This window comes from Ornithorhynchus anatinus, chromosome 5 (genome assembly GCF_004115215.2).
Source record: "Ornithorhynchus anatinus isolate Pmale09 chromosome 5, mOrnAna1.pri.v4, whole genome shotgun sequence".
Classification (NCBI taxonomy): Eukaryota; Metazoa; Chordata; class Mammalia; order Monotremata; family Ornithorhynchidae; genus Ornithorhynchus; species Ornithorhynchus anatinus.
The window spans coordinates 17,608,369-17,627,646 of NC_041732.1; the positions used below are offsets into that span (position 1 = coordinate 17,608,369).

Below are 19,278 nucleotides of genomic sequence, written 5' to 3' on the forward strand. Positions count from 1 at the left end.
TTAATTGCCATTGTTCTTGTCTGTCCGTCTCCCCCGATTAGACCGTAAGCCCGTCAAACGGCAGGGACTGTCTCTATCTGTTGCCGACTTGTTCATTCCAAGCGCTTAGTATAGTGCTCTGCACATAGTAAGCGCTCAATAAATACTATTGAATGAATGAATGAATGAATAATGTAATCATTCAGTGATATTTACTGAGCACTTACTATGTGCAGAGCACTGTACAAAGCCCTTGGAAGAGGACAATCCAACAGAATTAGCAGACACGTTCCCTGCCCACAGTGAGCTGACAGTCTAGAGCGGGAGTATTTTCGGCGAGGGCTTTTTGGCAGTCTCCTCAGACTTCAAAATGAGCTCACCAAAGAGCCGTTGCTATCGATTCCCGGTTCCCAGAAGCCAGGGGAAAGCTCCTCCTGTCTGCCTGAAGAAAGATCCGGCTGACTCGAAACATCTGTTTTCTATCTGAGGCAGTGAGGAAGGAATGGCTGAGTCTGAAATGTTGTCAGCGAGGTGGTGGTGGCGGGGAATGATGTTTGATCGTTAACCTCCAGAGCAGGGAGGGAAAGATAACGGACTAAGAAGGTCGGGTGCTCTGTAACTCAGGCCCTGTCTCCTCTGTGCTCCCCTCTTCAGTCTCTTTCTCTTGAGGAGGACGGGCTGCCTCTTGGAATTTTCTATTTATATTCCCCCCCTCAGTCCCCCAACCCCGGGTCGGTTAGCGGTTAGCCGGGCTAGTGTGCAACTGGGCTCTGCTCTCTGACCTCTCTGGTGCCTGAGCTACCCAGAGTTCACCTTCTGCTCCCTAGATGGTGTGAGGGGAGGGGGTTGGTGGAGGAAGGGATGCCATCGCTCGATTCTTCTTGCCCGGAGAGGCCATGGTGGCGGGGGCACTTTCGACGAGGTTGGTGGACCCAGGAGGCCAGGCCACGGGAGTGGACTGAGGCATGGGCCGCCTGTCCCGAAGGAACCCCATAATAATAATAATAATAATGTTGGTATTTGTTAAGCGCTTACTATGTGCCGAGCACTGTTCTAAGCGCTGGGGTAGACATAGGGGAATCAGGTTGTCCCACGTGGGGCTCACAGTCTTAATCCCCATTTTACAGATGAGGGAACTGAGGCACAGAGAAGTTAAGTGACTTGCCCACAGTCACACAGCCGACAAGTGGCAGAGCTGGGATTCGAACTCATGAGCCCTGACTCCAAAGCCCGTGCTCTTTCCACTGAGCCACGCTGTTTCTCTATGCTGCTCCCATACTGAGAGAGTACCGTGAGAGTCAGAGACACAGCCCCCCAAATAGCTTACAGGCTAATGGGGGGAAACTGACAGGCGCAAGCCATTCGCCATCAGAATAGCAGCATGAAAAACACAAGAATCAGGCCCCCTGCCTGCCGCGTGTCCCTAAACAAGTCACTGAACCTCTCTGTGCCTCAGTTTCCTTATCTGTAAAATGTGGATTAAATTTCTGTTCTCCCTCCCTCCCCGACAGTGAGATCTGCATGTGCCCAATCTGATTGTACTGTATCTATCCCAGAGCTTGACACCAAGTAAGCGCCGCACGAACACCACAATTATAATCACACGTAGTTGGAGCGGAAGAACGGACAAGGCTTCATCGGTCACAAGCAGGGGAATGGCAGGCTAAAATATAAAAATAAATGTAAACGAATGTGAGTCAGGATGCACGTAAACTCTAGGGTTAGATTTAGAAATGTCAGTGCCTAAGCGGGATATTGGATTGACAATGTATATCTGTAATTTATTTATTTCTACTAACATCTGTCTCCCCCTCTAGACTGTAAGCTCATTGTGGGCAGGGAATGTGCCTGTTTATTGTTCTTTTGGACTCTCCCAAGCACGTAGTACAGAGCTCTGCACCCAGTAAGCGCTCAGTGTGACTTGAGTGACTGACTGCTTTGCTTTCAGTAACTGTGCCTCTAGACTGTAAGCTCGATGTAGGCAGGGAATAATATTAAGGGTATTTGTTAAGCTCTTATTATGCACCAAGCACTGTTGTAAACTGGGTTAGACACTAAGTTATCAGGTTGTCCCACGTGGGGCCCACAGTCTTAAGCCCCATTTTACAGATGAGGTCACTGAGGCACAGAGAAGTGAAGTGACTTGCCCAAAGTCACACAGCTGACAAGTGGCAGACCCTGGATTAGAACCCATGACCTCTGACTCCCAAGCCCGGGCTCTTTCCACTAAGCCACACTGCTTCTCTAGGGACTGTGTCTACCAACTCTGTTATATCATATTGTCCCAAGTGCTTAGAACAGTGCTCTGCATGTGGTAAGCACTCAATCAATACCACTGATTTATTGATTGATTGCCTCTGCCCCATCACTCTAAACTGTTCCCCCAGCCTGGAACTCCTTATTTTTTTATGGTATTTGTTAAGCACTTATTATGTGCCAGGCACTGTACATACTGTACAGGCACTGGGGTAGGTACCAGCTAATCAGGTTGGATACAGTCCTTGTCCCACATAGTTTTAGTCCCCATTTTCCAGATGAGGGAACTGAGGCCCAGAGGAGTGAAGTGACTTCCCAAGGTCCCACAGCAGATAAGTGGTGGAGCTGGGATTAGAACCCAGGTCCTTCTGATTCCCAGGCCCGGGTTCTGCCCACTAGGCCACGCCAATTCCTTGGTCAAATCTGACAGACCTCAGTGATCTCTTGTCCACATCTCTCCTAAAATCCCACCTTCACCAACAAACTCTACCCGATTCATTCCCAACACCGTGATTCCCATGTATCCCACGGCAGGTTTATTCATTCAACACTCTCCTCAGCACTTGGGTATATGTGTGTATTGGGAAGGAGCATGACCTAGTGGATGGAGCACGGGCCTGGGAGTCAGAGGACCTGGGTTCTAATCCTGGCTCCGCCACTTGTCTGCTGTGTGACCTTGAGCAAGTCACTTCACTTCTCTAGGCCTCAGTGACCTTGTCTGGAAAATGGGGACTAAGATCGTGTGCCCCATATGGGACAGGGACTGTGTCCAACCTGATTATCTTTATCTACCTCAGCGCTTAGAACAGTGGTTGGCACATAGTAAGTGCTTAAGAAATATCACAGCTGTTATTATTGTTCAGGTGTCCCGTCAATTTTTTTATGCCAATTACTTTTTTTGTAAATTAGCTTGGGCATTTACTGAGCACTTGGGACAGGATAATACAACAGAATCAGCAGATACGTTCCCTCCCCACAAAGAGCTTAATAATAATATAATAATAATAATAATATTTGTAAAGAGCACTGTTCTAAGCACTGGGTTAGATACAGGGTCATCAGGTTGTCCCACGTGAGACTCACAGTCTTAATCCCCATTTTACAGATGAGGTCACTGAGGCACAGAGATGTTAAGTGACTTGCCCACAGTCACACAGCTGACAAGGGGCAGAGCCAGGATTCGAGCCCATGACCTCTGACTCCCAAGCCCGGGCTCTTTCCACTGAGCCACGCTGCTTCTTTACGGTTGTGGGATGGTGGTCTGTTATAGAACGGCTTGGCTTAGTGGATAGAGCACCGGCCTGGGAATCAGAAGAATCTAGGTTCTAATCCTGGCTACACCACCTGCCTGCGGTGTGACCTTGGGCAAGCCACTTCACTTCTCTGGCCCTCAGTGACCTCATCTGTAAATTGGGGATTAAGAATGTGAGTCAGGGACTGTGTCCGATCTGGTTCTCTTGTATCTACCCCAGTGCTTAGAACAGTGCTTGGCACACAGCAGGCACTTAATAGGTAGAATAATGATTAATTAAGGTTACATCGTCTTCTCCCAAGCACTCAGTACAGTGCCCTGCGCTCGGTAAGCGCTCAGTAAATGCTAGCGGCTGACCGACTGACATTTCCTCCCTGTCCCAGGGAACAGCCCATCTTCACCACCAGAGCCCACGTCTTCCAGATCGACCCCAGCACCAAGAAGAACTGGATCCCGGCGAGCAAACAGGCCGTCACCGTGTCCTACTTCTATGACAGCACGAGGAACAGCTATCGGGTCATCAGCGTGGATGGGGCTAAGGTGAGGCCAGTGGGTGGGCAGGCGCTCAGGGCTGTTTCACCGGCCATCGATCCATCAGTAGCATTTATGGTCAGTCAGCCAATCGTATTTATTGAGCGCTTACTGTGTGCAGAGCACTGTACTAAGCAGTCAAACATTTCCTGAGCGCTTACTGCTTGCCAAGCACTGTACTGAGCAGTCAGTCAGTCATATTTATTGAACACTTTTAGGCCGGTGCTTTATCCAGTAGGCCACGCTAGTTTTCGTTGATCTGACCTTATTGGGCCACCACACTGTACTAGGCCTCCACCTCTTCTCCGATTCTACCCCCTCCACCCACTCCATCCCTTCACACCTGCTCCAAACAGTTGCCACCTCCGAATCCCCCTCCTTGACCGCCATCTTCAACTGTTCACTTTCCAATGGCTTCTTCCCCACCGGTTTTCAAACATCGCCTCATATCCCCTCTCGCAATAATCCCTCCCTTGACCCCACAGCTCCCTTCAGTTATCATCCCATCTCCCTCCTTCCATTCCTCTCCAAACTCCTTGAGCACTTCTTCTCCTCCAATCTCCCCTTGACTCCTTCCAATCTGCCTTCTGCCCCCTTTGCTCCACAGAAACTGCCCTCTCGAAGGTCACCGATGAGCTTGCCAAATCCAACAGCCTCTACTGCATCCTAAGCCTCCTCGACTCCTCTGTTGCCTCTGACACTGTTGACCATCCCCTTTTCCTGGAAACATTATCCAACCTCGGCTTCCCTGAGACTGTCCTCTCCTGGTTCTCCTCCTGTCTCTCTGGCCATTCGTTCTCTTTCACAGGCTCCCCCTCTGGCTCCCACCCACTAACTGTGGGAGTCCCCTCAAGGCTCATTTTGGGGTCTCCTGCTCTCCTCCGTCTTCACCCGCTCCCTCAGAGAACTCATCCAGTCCCATGGCTTCAACTACCATCTCTACACGGATGATTCTCGTTGTGGGCTGGGAATACGTGTGTTCTGTCGTATTCTACCAAGCGCTTAGTACGGTGCTCCACACACAGTAAGAGCTCGATATATACGATTGACTAAGTGACTGATTCCCAAATCTACCTCTCCAGCCCTGACCTCTCTCCTTCCCTGCAGTGCCACGTTTCCTCCTGCCTTCAGGACATCTCTACTCAGATGCTCCTCCAACTCCTCAAACTGAACACGTCTGAAATAGAACGCCCCATCTCCCCACACAAACCCTCCCACTCACTTTTCCTTCCCTGTAGACAAAACCACCATCCTCCCTGGCTCACAAGCCCGTAACCATGGCATTATCCTCGACTCATCTCTCTCATTCGATCCTGTCAGTTGGACCCTCACGATATCTCTAGAACCGCCATTTCCTCTCCATAATAATGTTGGTATTTGTTAAGCGCTTACTATGTGCTGAGCACTGTTCTAAGTGCTGGGGGAAATACAGGGTAATCAGGTTGTCCCCCGTGGGGCTCACAGTTAATCCCCATTTTCCAGATGAGGTAACTGAGGCACAGAGAAGTTAAGTGACTTGCCCACAGTCACACAGCTGACAAGTGGCAGAGTGGGGATTCAGTGGCAGAGCAGGAATTCATCTCCATCTAAACTGCCTCCATGCTGATCCGAGCACTTATCATTTCCCGCCTCGACTACTACATCAGATATTTCGTTGACCTCCCTGCCCCCTGTCTCTCTCTTCTCTGGCCCAAACTTTGCTCTGCTGACCAGGCTCTTTTCTCTGAAGAACCACTCAGTCCAAATCTCCCCATTCCTCAAAAACCTCCTGTGGTTGCCCATCTCCCTCCACATCGAACAGAAACTCCCACCAATGACTTTGAAAGCACTTCATCACCCTACTCCCTCCTACCTTACCTCATTGATCTACTCTCTCCCCTAATTCCAACCTACTCTCTGTACCTCAATCTCATCTATCCTGCCACTAATCCCATGCCCACAGTTTCCCTCTGGCCTGATGCATATTTACGACAGACTCCCACTGTCCCCTGGTCAAAGCACTTAGCTTCTCTGGACCTCAGTTTCCTCATCTGTCAAATAAGGGTTCAAGACCTGTTCTCCCTCCCTCTTAGACTGTGAGCCCCATGTGGGACAGGGCCTGTGTCCAGGCTGATTGTACCGTGTCTACCTAGCCCCGGAAGCAGTGCTCAGCGTGCAGTTAGCGCCCAAAAAATAGCATGATGATGCTATTTGGGAGAAGGATCAGCTTGAAGGGGTCTCTTCAGCTCGCCAAACAGCTCCTGAGGCTTTTCATGATGATAATGATGATAACGATGGCATTTGTTAAGCGCTTATTAGGTGTCATTCAGTCAGTCAGTCTTATTTATTGAGTGCTTACTGTGTGCAGAGCACTGCACTAAGCACTTGGAAGAGTACAATATAACAATAAACAGACACATTCCCTGCCCACAGTGAGTTTACAGTCTAGAGAGTAACTGTGGTACTTGTTCAGCGCTTATTATGTGCCAAACACTGTACTAAGCTCTGGGGTGGGAACAAGCAAAATCACGTTGGACACAGTCCCTACCCACCTGGGGCTCACAGTCTTAATTCCCATTTTACAGATGAGGGAACCGAGGCACAGAGAACTTCAGTGACTTTCCCAAGGTCACACAGCAGACAACTGGATTAGAATCTGGGTCCTTCTGACTCCCGGCCCCGTGTTCTGTCCACTAGACCATTCTGTGTCAACCACTGCTCTAAGCACTGGGGTAGATACAGGCTAACCGGGGTGGACCAAGTCCCTGTCCCACATGGGGCTCACAGTCTTAATTCCCATTTAACAGATGAGGGAACTGAGGCCCAAAGAAGTGAAATGACTTCATTTATTCATTCAGTCATTTCCTGAGCGCTTACTGTGTGCAGAGCACTGTACTAAGCTCTTGGGGGAGGACAACGTAGTAACATTCCCTGCCCACAGCAAGCTTACAGTCTAGAGGGGTAGGCGGAGGTTCACTGAAATCAATAAATTACAGATACAAACATAAGTGACGTGCCTGAGGTCGCCAGAGGACGAGTGGCGGAACTGGGATTAGAACCCGGGTCCTTCTGACTCCCAGACCCGGGCTCTACCCATTAGGCTCCAGGACCTCTTCAGATCTTGGCCTTGTCTGCTGTGCGACCTTGGGCAAGTCACTTCATGTCTCTGGGACTCATTGTGACCTCGTTTGTAAAACGGGGATTAAGAGTGTGAGCCTTATGGGAGACGGAATCTGTGTCCAAACTGATTACCGTGTATCTACCCCAGCCTTTAGAATAGCGCTGGGTACCTAGTAAGTGCTTAACGAGTACCATCGTTATTATTATTATGACCCCACTCGGACCTCCGGGGACCCTTTGGCTGGGTGGGCACCACCGGCTTCCCCACCCCGCGCCCTAAGCCATGATGCCCCCTCGGCAGGCTCCTCCGTCTTGGAGGCTGGCTTCCTCCGGGCACCGGAACCTTCAGCTCTGGGCACCGGGGAGGACTCCCCCTGGGAAAGGGACGTCGAAGCCCTTCCGTTTCTTCCTCTCCCCCCTCACCGTGGCACGAGCAGAGGCAGCTGCGGTTTGGGCACCCCCCTCCCGGCTGCTAAAACAGGCAGGGAGGAGGGGGCGGGGGTGGGGGAGAAGTCTTGTTTGAACCGGTTATTTATAACCTCTCCCTGCGTGAGGTCCAGGTTTGCCTGGCAACATTCCTCTGCCACGCGGAGCACAGTGGGCCGTGTGGTGATTAAAAGCACTTACTTCATTCCGTCATATTTATTGAACACTTAATGTGGGCAGAGCACTGGGCTAAGCGCTTGGGAGAGGACAATAGAACAACACCCAACAACGTTCCTGCCCTCAAAGAGCTCACCGTCTAGACGGGAATGGGGCTGTTATATTGTGCTATTGGACTCTCCCAAGCGCCTAGTGCAGTGCTCTGCACACAGTAAGCGCTCAATAAATACGATCGGTTGACTGACTGACTGAGGCCTTGACCGGGACTCCAGTCCGTGGACCCCCCGCAAGCCGGCGTGGGATTTAGTGAGAACCCAGAGGGATCAAGAGGTAGACTGAAGGGTGGCTTCCCTGTCACTGGTGGCAGAAGTCACAGACTGTACAGGGACTGGGAATGGCCGCAGTGGCCTCTGGTCAGCATGTGCAGCCCACACACCAGGGGGGCTGGGGCGAAAGTGAGCGGTGAAGGATGAGGCAGGCCTCCCTCTGAGGGGGCGGTGGATGCCCGGGGTCCCACGGTCCCTGAGGCGGGACAGACTGGACAGCTGCAGCGTGGCTAGTGGCTTCAGAGGACCTGGGTTCTAATCCCGGCTCCACCCTTCGTCTGCTGTGTGCCCTTCACTTCACTGGGCCTCAGTTCCCTCATCTGTAAAATGGAGATGAAGACTGTGAGCCCCATGTGGGACAAGGGACTGTGTCCAACCCAATTAGCTTGTATCTACCCCAGCGTTTTGTACAGAGCCTGGCATACAGTAAGCACTTATCAAGTACCAAAAAAAAAAAAAAAAAACTTGATTAGCTTGAATCTACCCCAGCACTTTAGTAAGCACTTAACAAGTACCATAAAAAAGAACCTGATTAGCTTGTATCTACCCCAGCGATTAGTACAGTGCCTGGCTCATAGAAACCACTTAACAAGTAAACTTGATTAGCTTGAATCTATCCCAAAACTTAGTAGAGGGCTTGGCACGTAATAAGCACTTAAAATTACCATAAAATTTTAAAAAACCTGATTACCTGGTATCTACCCCAGTGCTTAGTACAGTGCCTGGCACATAGTAAATGCTTAAAAAGTACCATTAAAAAAAAACACCTATTAGCTTGTATCTACCCCAGCACTTAGTATAGCTCTTAACAAATAGCACATTTATTATTTTTGCTATTATAATTATTATCATGTGGGGGAAACCCCAAGGCACTGCTTGGGATCTGAAGGCATCCCCAAGGCCTGGGTGGGGAAGGTGGGCACAACCCGGGATGTGGCCTAATGGCTAGAGCACGGGCCTGGGAGTCAGAAGGTCCTGGGTTCTAATCCTGACTCTTCCACCTGTCTGCTGTGCAACCTTGGGCAAGTTGGTTAACTTTTCTGTGCCTCAGTTCCCTCACCTGTAAATTAGGAGCCCCACAGGGGACAGGGACTGTGTCCAGCCTGATTTGTGTTTACCCACCCCAGCTCTCAAAACAGTGCCTGGCCCGTGATAAGTGCTTAACCAATACTCCGATTATTATTATTACCACCCCTCGGGGAGCGGAGGGGTCCGCGAGGGGGGCTGGGGGCGGCCCCGGGGTGGCTGAGGCCGTTTGTGTCCGACAGGCCATCATCAACAGCACCATCACGCCCAACATGACTTTCACAAAAACCTCGCAGAAATTTGGCCAGTGGGCGGACAGCAGAGCCAACACCGTCTTTGGCTTGGGCTTCTCGTCCGAGCCACAGCTCACCAAGGTAACCCGGCGGTGGGCTGGGGGCGGGGGCCGGGCTTCTCTGAGGGTGCGGCTACGACACACCTGGGGCTTGAATCCGCGGAGGTCTGGGCTTTTGTGGGCGGGGAATATGTCTGTTGTATTATATCGTCCTCTCCCAAGCGCTTAGTACAGTGCCCTACACGCAGTAAGTGCTCAATAAATACCTTGGATTGATTAATCTCCCCAAGCCTGGCCATGGCTCCTGACCGCTGCTCCCACCAGGAAAGGGTCTCTGATGTCTGCAGGTTGGCAGAGGGTCTCAGGTGGAGCAGGAGGCGCAGTTGGCTAGAACCCGGACCTGGGAGTCAGAAGGTCATGGGTTCTAATCCAGGCTCCATCACTTGTCTGCTGTGTAACCTTTGACAGGTCACTTCACTTCTCTGGTCCTCAGTTACCTCTTCTGTAAAAAAAAATGGGGATTAAGAGTGTGAGTTCAATGTGACAGGGACTGTGTCCAACCTGATTTACTTGTACCTATCTCAGTGCGTAGTATAGTGCCTGGCACATAGTAAGCGCTTAACGAGTAACATAATGAACATTATTATTATTGTTTTCACAGCCTCCAAGTGACAAACAGGGCTGGGGCTTTGGGTGGATCCAGAGGGTAGGAGTGTGCCCGGCACGTCAGGATATGCCCAAAGAGTAGTGGTCTGCCCAGTGGGTAGGGCGGGGACCAATAAATAGGGGTCTCCTCAGTGAGTAATAAATAATAATAATTGTGGTATTTAAGAGCTTACTATGTACCAGGCACCATGCTAAGCGCTGGAGAGGACTGCAAGCAAATTGGGTTGGACTCAGTCCCTGTCCCCCATGGGGCTCACATTCTTCATCCTCATTTTACAGAAAAGGAAACTGAGGCCCAGAGAAGTGAAATGACTTGCCCAAAGACCCACAGCAGACAAGTGACGGGGGTGGGATTAGAACCCAGGTTCTTGTGACTCCCAGGCCTGTGCTCTGATAATAATAATTGTGGTATTTGTTAAGTGCTTACTTTGTGCCAGGCACTATACTAAGCACTTGGCTCAGTGGAAAGAGCCCGGGCTTGGGAGTCAGAGGTCATGGGCTCGAATCCCGGCTCTGCCACTTGTCAGCTGTGTGACTGTGGGCAAGTCACTTAACTTCTCGGTGCCTCAGTTACCTCATCTGTAAAATGGGGATTAACTGTGAGCCTCATGTGGGACAACCTGATTACCCTGTATCTACCCCAGCGCTTAGAACAGTGCTCTGCACATAGTAAGCGCTTAACAAATACCAACGTTATTATACAAGCTAATCAGGTTGGACACAGTCCCAGGCCCACTTGGGGCTTACAGTCCTCAGTCCCATTTTACAGAGGAGGGAACTGAGGCTCAGAGAAGTGAAGTGACTTGCCCCAAGTCACACGGCAGGCAATTGGCGGTGCCGGGATTAGAACCCAGGTCCTTGTGACTCCCGGGTCCAGGCTCTATTCACTAGGCCCCGCTGCTTCTGCCTTTTCCTCTTCACCATCATGGCCACCAACCTTCTCTCCTGCCCGGTTAGAATACTGTTGCCTCTTCACCGTCTGAAGCCGTGTGGAGCAAGTCCCTTCCTCCTCACACGCTCTCGTCTGTGGGGAGAGACCCCCATGCTGGGGCGGGGGGTGGAACTTAATCAATGGCATTTATTGAGCACTTACTATTGAGCTCTGTACTAAGTGCCTGGGAGAGGACGATGCCAGAGTGGGTAGCTACCTTCCCTGCCCAAAAGGGGCTCTTCCGGAACCACGCATCTGCTCAAACGCAGCACCGGCAGTTGGAAGGGGCTCCCGCTGACGAGAGAACATTTCATCGATCTCTGTCCCCCTGTCCGGCAGTTCGCGGAGAAATTCCAGGAAGTCAAAGAGGCCGCCAAACTAGCCAGAGACAAATCCCAAGAGAAGATCGACAGCTCCAACGTTCACTGCCAGGTGAGTGGTTTATCCGAGAGAGACTTCGGTCCGGTCCACCACCGGCGGGAATGCCGGAAAACCTCCCTCCCAGGTCCTCAGGGTCGGGGCTCCCCCGTCCCCTGCCCTGCCAGCGCCGGGCCTCCCGTGTCCGGAGGAGTCGGGCATCAGCCATCCGTCCATCCGTGCGTGTGTCCGTCCATCGGGCAGGGTTCGGGCCGGGACAGTCCCCCGTCCGCCCGGGCGTCCAGCGTGAATGGCACCGACGATGAGAAGGCCTCCCACGGAGGAACTCCCGATGCCCAGCTCAAAGCTGAGAACGACAAGCTCAAGCTCGCCCTCGCCCAGAGGTCAGAGTCTCAGCCCTCCCTCTCCCCTGGGGTTCCCATGGGGCACAGTGGATAAAGCAGAAGCCTGTGAGGCAGGAGGTCGTGGATTCTTATCCTGACTCTGCCGCTTACCTCAGTTCCGCCTGCCCCTCTGGGACCCAGAATGAATGGAAACGTTTCCTCACTTCCTCAGGGGGTCACCTCAGATATGGGGGACTCTGGGCTCAAGATGGGAGTGGGGAGGGGAGGCAGATAGAATCAGTACAGCCCTCCCGCCCAGATATCTGATTGCCCTGTCGGTGCCCGGGCAGCTCCTGCAACGTGAAGAAATGGGAGACGGAGCTGCAGACCCTCAGGGAGAGCAACGCTCGGCTGACCACGGCCCTGCAGGAGTCCGCCGCTGGCGTGGAGCAGTGGAAGAAGCAGTTCTCCATCTGCAGGGATGAGAACGATCAACTCAGGAACAAGGCGAGCTCACGTCCCGGACCCCGGGCTCTGACTGCCAGCCCACACTGCCTCCCCGGCACGCTCTAATAGGGCGGCCAGAGGCGGGGGTGACCGGAATATGCTGGGGTCCCGGTACCCCCATCTCTTGGTCCTCCCGAAGGGGCTCTGAGAGGCTAAGGGGAGAACGTCCCCGCCTGCATCGGCTGGAGTCGCCCAATAAAAGCTGGGGGGCCGGGGAGAGGTAGGGACCTGGAGACAGGATTCATTCATTCAGTCGTAGTTATTGAGCGCTTACTGTGTGCAGAGCACTGTACTAAGCCCTTGGGATGTACAATTCGGCAACAGATAGAGACTATCCCAGGCCAACAACGGGCTCACAGTCTAAAAGGGGGAGACAGACAACAAAATAAAACAAGTAGACAGGCATCAATACCATCAAAATAGATCAATAGAATCGTAGATGTAGACACATCATTAATAAAATACAGAAATAATATATATAAATAGACACAAGTGCTGTGGGGAGGGGAAGGGGGGTAGAGCAGAGGGAGGGAGTAGGGGGAATGGAGAGGGGAGGAGGGGCAGAGGGAAAGGGAGGGCTCAGTCTAGGAAGGCCTCCTGGAGGAGGTGAGCTCTCAGGAGGGCTTTGAAGAGGGGAAGAGAGTTAGTTTGGCGGATGTGAGGAGGGAGGGCATTCCAGGTCAGTGGTAGGACGTGGGCCGTCGACAGCGGGACAGGCGAGAACGAGGCCCAGTGAGGAGGTGAGCGGCTGCAGTGGAGCAGAGTGTGCGGGCCGGGCTGGAGAAGGAGAGGAGGGAGGTGAGGGAGGAGGGGGCAAGGGGATGGATGGCTCTGAAGCTCTGAAGTGAGGAGTGAGGCAGACAGACAGGGAGAGGCAGACAGAGACAGAGAGAGGAGGACAGGGAGGGACATAATAATAATAAGAATGATGGTATTTGGTAAGTGCCAAGCACTGTTCTAAGCACCGGGGTAGATGCAAAGTAACCAGGTTGTCCCACGTGGGGCTCACGGTCTTAATCCCCATTTTACAGGTGAGGTAACTGAGGCCCAGACAAGTTAAGTGGCCCAAAGAGGCCCAAAGTCACACAGCTGACGTGGCAGAGTCGGGATTAGAACCCATCACCTCTGTCTCCCAAGCCCGTGCTCTTTCCACTAAGCTACCCTGCTTCTCTATGAGGAGAGACAGAGAGAGGACAGGGAGGGACATAATAGTAATAATAATGTTGGTATTTGTTAAGCACTTACTACGTGCAGAGCACTGTTCGGAGCGCTGGGGTAGATACAGGGTCATCAGGTTGTCCCGTGTGAAGCTCACAGTCATAGTCCCCATTTTACAGAGAAGGCACAGAGAAGTGAAGTGACTTGCCCACCGTCACACAGCTGACAAGTGGCAGATCCAGGATTCGAACCCATGACCTCAGACTCCCAAGCCCGGGCTCTTTCCACTGAGCCACGCCGGACATGGGGAGAGATAGAGAGAGCAGGACAGGAAGAGGCCCGGGGTGAGGTGGCAGGGGTCAGCCTTCCTCATGGAATGGGGCGGCCTCAGTTTCCCCTCGCAGTCACCAGTGGCTCCGGCTGGGGGGCCCGACGCCAGCCCCAGCCCACCAGGGATGGGCAAGGGAGTGGACGTCCACGGGAGCTGGGTGACCGATGCCCCTTCGGGCCCAGCACTCGGGCCCGGCTCCTCGAGGGCACCGGCGATGTGGCGGGCCGCTCCTGGGGACCGGGGGGCCACTGGGGATGACCCAGGAGAGCATTTCCCCGGGGCAGGTGGGCAGCTGCCCGGTGCCCACCGAGATGGGCCCTCCTGAGAAGCCGCATGGCGTAGTGGGTAGAGCACCGGCCTGGGAATCAGAAGGGCCCGGGTTCTAATACCGGCTCCCCCGCTTGTCTGCCGTGTGACCTTGGCCAAGTCACTTCACCTTTCTGGGCCTCAGTCACCTCATCTGGAAAACGGGATCACCGTAAGCCCCACGTGGGACAGGGACTGGGTCCAACCCTATTTGCTCGCCTCCACCCCAGTGCTCAGTCCGGTACCCGGCACATCGTAAGCGCTTACCGAACGCCGCCGTTATTACCTAGATCGACGAGCTGGAGGAGCAGTGCGCCGAGCTGAACAAGGAGAAAGAGAGGAACTCGCAGCTGAGCCGGCGGCTCGAGGAGCTGGAAGCCGAACTCCAGGACAAGGAGACGGTACGGGGAGGGGAGGGGTGGGGCGAGGGGCCCGGGCGAGCCCGGCTCGGGGGGCTGGTGCCCACCTGGGACACGGCAGGGTGGTGGGTGCCGCCTCGCCCGCCGCCTCAGCTTGGGGGGCCCAAGATTGAGCCCCGGTGGGTCCTGGAGTCCCCCCAACTGGCAGGCTTCCATGGGCCCTTGAGGATCTCTTCCTCCGTGGGGGACCAAGATAGCAGGGAGGGAAGGATGGGCGAGGGGCCGCCTGACAGTGCCGGGCCCCATCTGGGACCTCGGGACGGCGGAGTGGCTAAAGCCCGGGCCTGGGAGTCAGAAGGTCATGGGTTCTAATTCCGGCTCCGCCACGTCTGCCATGTGCGACCTTGGGGAAGTCACTTCACTTCTTAGGGTCTCAGTTATCTCCTCTGAAAAATGGGGATTGAGACCGTGAGCCCCACATGAATGAGGATTGGGTCCAACCTGATTTGCTCGGAACCATCCCTGCGCTTAGTACAGTGCCTGGCACATAGTAAGCGCTTGACAAATACCATAATTATCAGTACTCATTTGAGCGCTCGGGAGGACTGCCCTGAGCCCACCCGGCTTGGGAGTTGGATATTGAGGACCCGGACGTCTACCGTCACCCCCAGGGGTCGGGCCCGGGGACCACCCGCACCCCCGGCCGTCCCGAGCCCCGGCTGGGTTCTCGTCTCTCTGTAGGAACTGGAAGATCTCCGGAAACAAAGTGAAATCATCCCGCAGCTCATGTCGGAGTGTGAGTCTGTGTCCGAGAAGTTAGAGGTACGGAGCGGTCAGCCCCCGCAGACCCTCTCGGGGGCTGTCTCCCCCACCCCGGGTCCCCTCTTCTCCCCCACATCTCTCCCAGCCCTCCTCCCAGTCCAGAGGGAGGAGCCTCAATCTCCCCACAGGAAGAGAAGCAGCCTGGCCCGCAGGCTAGAGCCCGGGCCTGGGATTCAGGACCTGGATTCTAATCCCGGCTCTGCCACTTCTACGCTGGACGACCTTGGGCAAGTCACTTCTCTGGGCCTCCATTCCCTCGTTGGCAAAAATGGGAACTCAGTACCTGTTCTCTTTCCCCTTAGACTGTGAGCCTCGTCAGGGACCACACCTGACCTGATTAAAGCAGCGTGGCTTAGTGGAAAGAGCATGGGCTGAGGAGTCAGAGGATGTGGGTTCTAATCCCAACTCTGCCACTTATCAGCTGTGTGATTTTGGGCAAGCCACTCAATTTATCTGTGCCTCAGTTGCCTTATCTGTAAAATGAGGATTAAGACTGTGAGCCCCACGTGGGGCAACCTGATTGCCTTGTATCTACCCCAGTGCTTAGAACAGTGCTTGGCACATAGTAAGTGCTTAACAAATACCATAATTATTATTCTCTGGGCCTCAGTTACCTCAACTGTAAAATGGGGATTAAGACTGTGAGCCCTAGGTAGGACAGGGACTATGTCCAACTTAACTAACTTGTATCTGCCCCAGTGCTTAGAGCAGCCCTTGGCACATACTAAGTGCTTAATAAGTACCAGCTTTATTCAGTGCTCAGTACAGTGCTTGGCACCTAGTAAGCGCTTAACGAATGCCATAATTTCTTCTCTGGACCTCAGTTGCCTCAATGTGTCAAATGGGGATTAAGACCATGATCTTGCCCAAGGTCACACTGCGGGCAGCGGGCCGAGCTGGGATTGGAACCCAGATCCTCTGGCTCCCAGGCCCGGGCCCTTCCTGCCAGGCCCCGCTGTTTCCTAGTTGAGTTACGGCCTTGCTGGCGCCGGTCAGCTGTTGGCTAGGCGTGAGGCTCCCTGACTCTCCCTTCCGGTTCCCCATCTGGTTTTCAGGCGGCCGAGAAGGAAAACCGGACCCTGGAGGAAAAAGTGCAGTCGCTGAAGGCGGACATCGAAGACAGCAAGCACAAGCAGAGCCACCTCAAGGCGGAACTCAAGAACTTTCTGGAGTCGCTGGACGGGAAGATCGACGAGCTGCAGGATTTCCGGCGGGGGTTGTCTACGCTGGGATCGGAAGACTAAGGGGGACCGGGGTGGCGGGGAAGGGGTGGCGCGCTGGGCCTGGGGGGGCGGGAGGGGACGGTGTTTGGGACCCCCAGACAGGCGGGGGAACAGACCAGCGTGATAGGGAAGGGCCCTCATCTCCGCTTTTCTGTATATAGCGGTCCAACGTTTGCTGTGTTTTCAAACCAGTCGCGCTGCTCCGGGCAGGGTAGAAACGGGGGCCGGGTTGTGGGGCGTGGGTGGGTGGGTCGGGGTGGTCCCGCCTCGGGTGTGAGGAGAGGGGTCTGACGTCGGGGGGTCCCACGGAGAGCCAAAACGCGCCCGGTTGGAACTTGGGCTGGGGCTGCTGCAACTGTAGAAATAGAAAGAGAGTCAGTCAGTCGGTCAGCCGTATTTACTGAGCGCTCACCATGGGCAGAGCACTGTACTAGGCGCTGGGGAGAGGACAAGAGACAATAGAACAGACACATTCCCTGCCCACGATGAGCTTAGAGTCTAGTGGGAGACTTCCCAGCTGTGGCACTGGGAGATGAGGGCTCTGGATTAGACTTCAGGAGGGAGGGGAAGGGCCTTCAGCAGGAGGGGGATCAGTCTGAGTTGCGAAGACACCCCAAAGTGGGGTGGGGGGAGCACCGCGGAGGAGAGAACTCTCCCCTTCACTCCCCTTGAACACGGAGATCCTCTAGACCCGAAGCAGAGGAGACGTAGTTTGTCCTTTTTTTTTTTTAATGGTATTTGTTAAGCGCTTACGATGTGCCAGGCACTGTTCTAAGCGCCGGGGTAGAGCCAAGCAGATCAGGTTGGACACAGTCCCTCTCCTACACGGGGCTCACGGCCTTCATCCCCGTTTTCCAGAGGAGGGACCTGAGGCCCAGGGAAGCCGAGTGACACGTCCAAGGTCACGTGGCGGACAAGTGGAGAAGCCGGGATGAGAACCCAGGTCCGTGCTCTAACCACTGGGAAACACCGCTTCTCTAGGAAAGGAACCACCCGGGGCCGGCCCCATTTACCCCCTCATCAGGGAGGGGGGAGGGGGCACTCCCCGCCTGGTACCTCAGGGAGATGTCGTCGTCAGCCTATTTGTGGCCAACTGCGAGGGCGTAGGAGGGTGTGGGGGCGGCGGGAGTTAGATAACAACCCCTTCCAGCCTCTCTTCTCTGTAATAATAATAAGAATAAGTGGTATTTATTAAGCACTTACTATGTGCCAGGCACTGTACTAAGCACTGGGGTGGATACAAACAAATCAGGTTGGACCCAGTCCTTATCCGACCTGGGGCTCACAGACTTAATCTTCATTTCACAGATGAGATAACTGAGGTCCACAGACTTGCCCAAGGTCACCCAGAAGGCAAGTGGCAGAGTCGGGATTAGAACCCAGGTCTTTCTGACTCCCAGGCCCAGGCTCTCTCCGCTAGCCCACTCTGCTTCTAGCTGGCCCTTCTGGCTGCTGGGTCAGGGCAGGCCAGAGTCAGGGTAGCACCCGGGCCGCGGGTGGACGCGCGGAGATCGGGGAGGCCCCGATTGCCCACTCCGACCGGCCTGAGCAGAGGGGGGGGCCGTTGGATAACCTGCCCCGCTGGGAGATGCCAGCTCGGTGACATTAGGGGACTCTCTAATAATAATAATATTATAGTAGTTGTTAAGTGCTTACTATGTGCCAAGCACTGTTCTAAGCACCGGGGTAGATACAAGGTAATCAGGGTGGATACGGTCCCTGCCTCACATGGGGCTCACACTCTTCAGCCCCGTTTTATAGAGGAGGAAACTGAGGCCCAGAGAAGTGAAGCGACTTGCCCCGGGTCACACAGCAGGCCAGGGGTGGAGAGGAGATTAGAACCCAGGTCCTTCTGACTCCCAGGCCTGGGCTCTAACCACTAAGCCAAGGTGCTTCTCTAGGGTCAGCATAGGCCCTGGGGCAGGGGCTCGGCACAGCGTGAAAGTCGCTCTCCCCAGACGTGGGTCACACTGCCGGAGACTGGCAGGAGGCCCCTTCATTCATTCATCCAATCGTACTTATCGAGCGCTTACTGTGCGCCAAGCACTGTATTAAGCGCTTGGGAGAGGACAATAGAACAATAAACAGGCACATTCCTTGCCCACATTGAGCTCCTGGCCAGAATATTGGGGTAGGGGCCCGGGGGACCCCCGGGCAGCACCTGACTAAGGGACCCCATCCAACAGGGTGGGGGAGGGCAGCGGGAGACCCCAGAGGGCGGCGCGGACCCCTGCTGCGTCCGACCACGGAGGGCACCGGGACCATTCTCTCCCCCGTCCCCGCCTCGCACAGAGTGGGTGGCACAAGCTTAGTCCAGTGCCCAGCGCTTAGTCCAGTGCCTGCCACATAGTAAGCGCTTAACGAATACCATTTCAAACACACACAAGGCGGTGGGCACTTTGGAGGGCACACGACTCAGGGTCCAATCTTCCCCCAGGGCCGGAGGGATGAAACGGGGGGTAGAAGGCGTCCAAAACGCTGGAAATTAGTGGGGCGTCTCCTTACCTCTGAGCTCCGCCGCCGTATTTCGCTGCTAGCACCGGGAATGTTTTACCAAAGAACTCGCTTTCGGATAGGGAGGAGTATGGCTAGTTGAAGATGGCCCCTTTCTAGGGCAAAAGGAAACACACGCCTGTGAGTGAACTGGGGAGGGGTGTTCGTGTTGAGGTGTGGGGATTGGTGTGCGGTTGCGTGTACACCACGCAGCTGAAGATGGCTCCTCTGGAGTCAACACATATGGGACTGTAAACTCGCTGTGGGCAGGGAATGTGTCTGTTTATTGTAGTGGACTCTCCCAAGCACTTAGTACAGTGCTCTACACGCAGTAAGCACTCAAAAATAATAATGGTCATTATGGTACTTGTTAAGCGCTTACTCTGTGCCAAGCACTGTTCTGAGTGTTGGGATAAA

General features: G+C 54.0%; 1 protein-coding gene across 1 annotated transcript in view; it reads left to right on the plus strand.

The window, feature by feature from the left end:
• The window catches only part of HOMER2 (homer scaffold protein 2), a 45,254-nt gene extending 28,853 nt beyond the window's left edge, over positions 1-16,401 (plus strand). Inside the window, exons 2-9 of the mRNA XM_029065842.1 lie at positions 3,871-4,027; positions 9,315-9,446; positions 11,301-11,393; positions 11,583-11,722; positions 12,013-12,169; positions 14,255-14,365; positions 15,065-15,145; positions 16,201-16,401. Coding sequence (XP_028921675.1) covers positions 3,871-4,027; positions 9,315-9,446; positions 11,301-11,393; positions 11,583-11,722; positions 12,013-12,169; positions 14,255-14,365; positions 15,065-15,145; positions 16,201-16,389 — 1,060 coding nt within the window. The 3' untranslated portion in view covers positions 16,390-16,401. The remainder of the gene's footprint in view (positions 1-3,870; positions 4,028-9,314; positions 9,447-11,300; positions 11,394-11,582; positions 11,723-12,012; positions 12,170-14,254; positions 14,366-15,064; positions 15,146-16,200) is intronic.
• Positions 16,402-19,278: the final 2,877 nt, after the last annotated feature.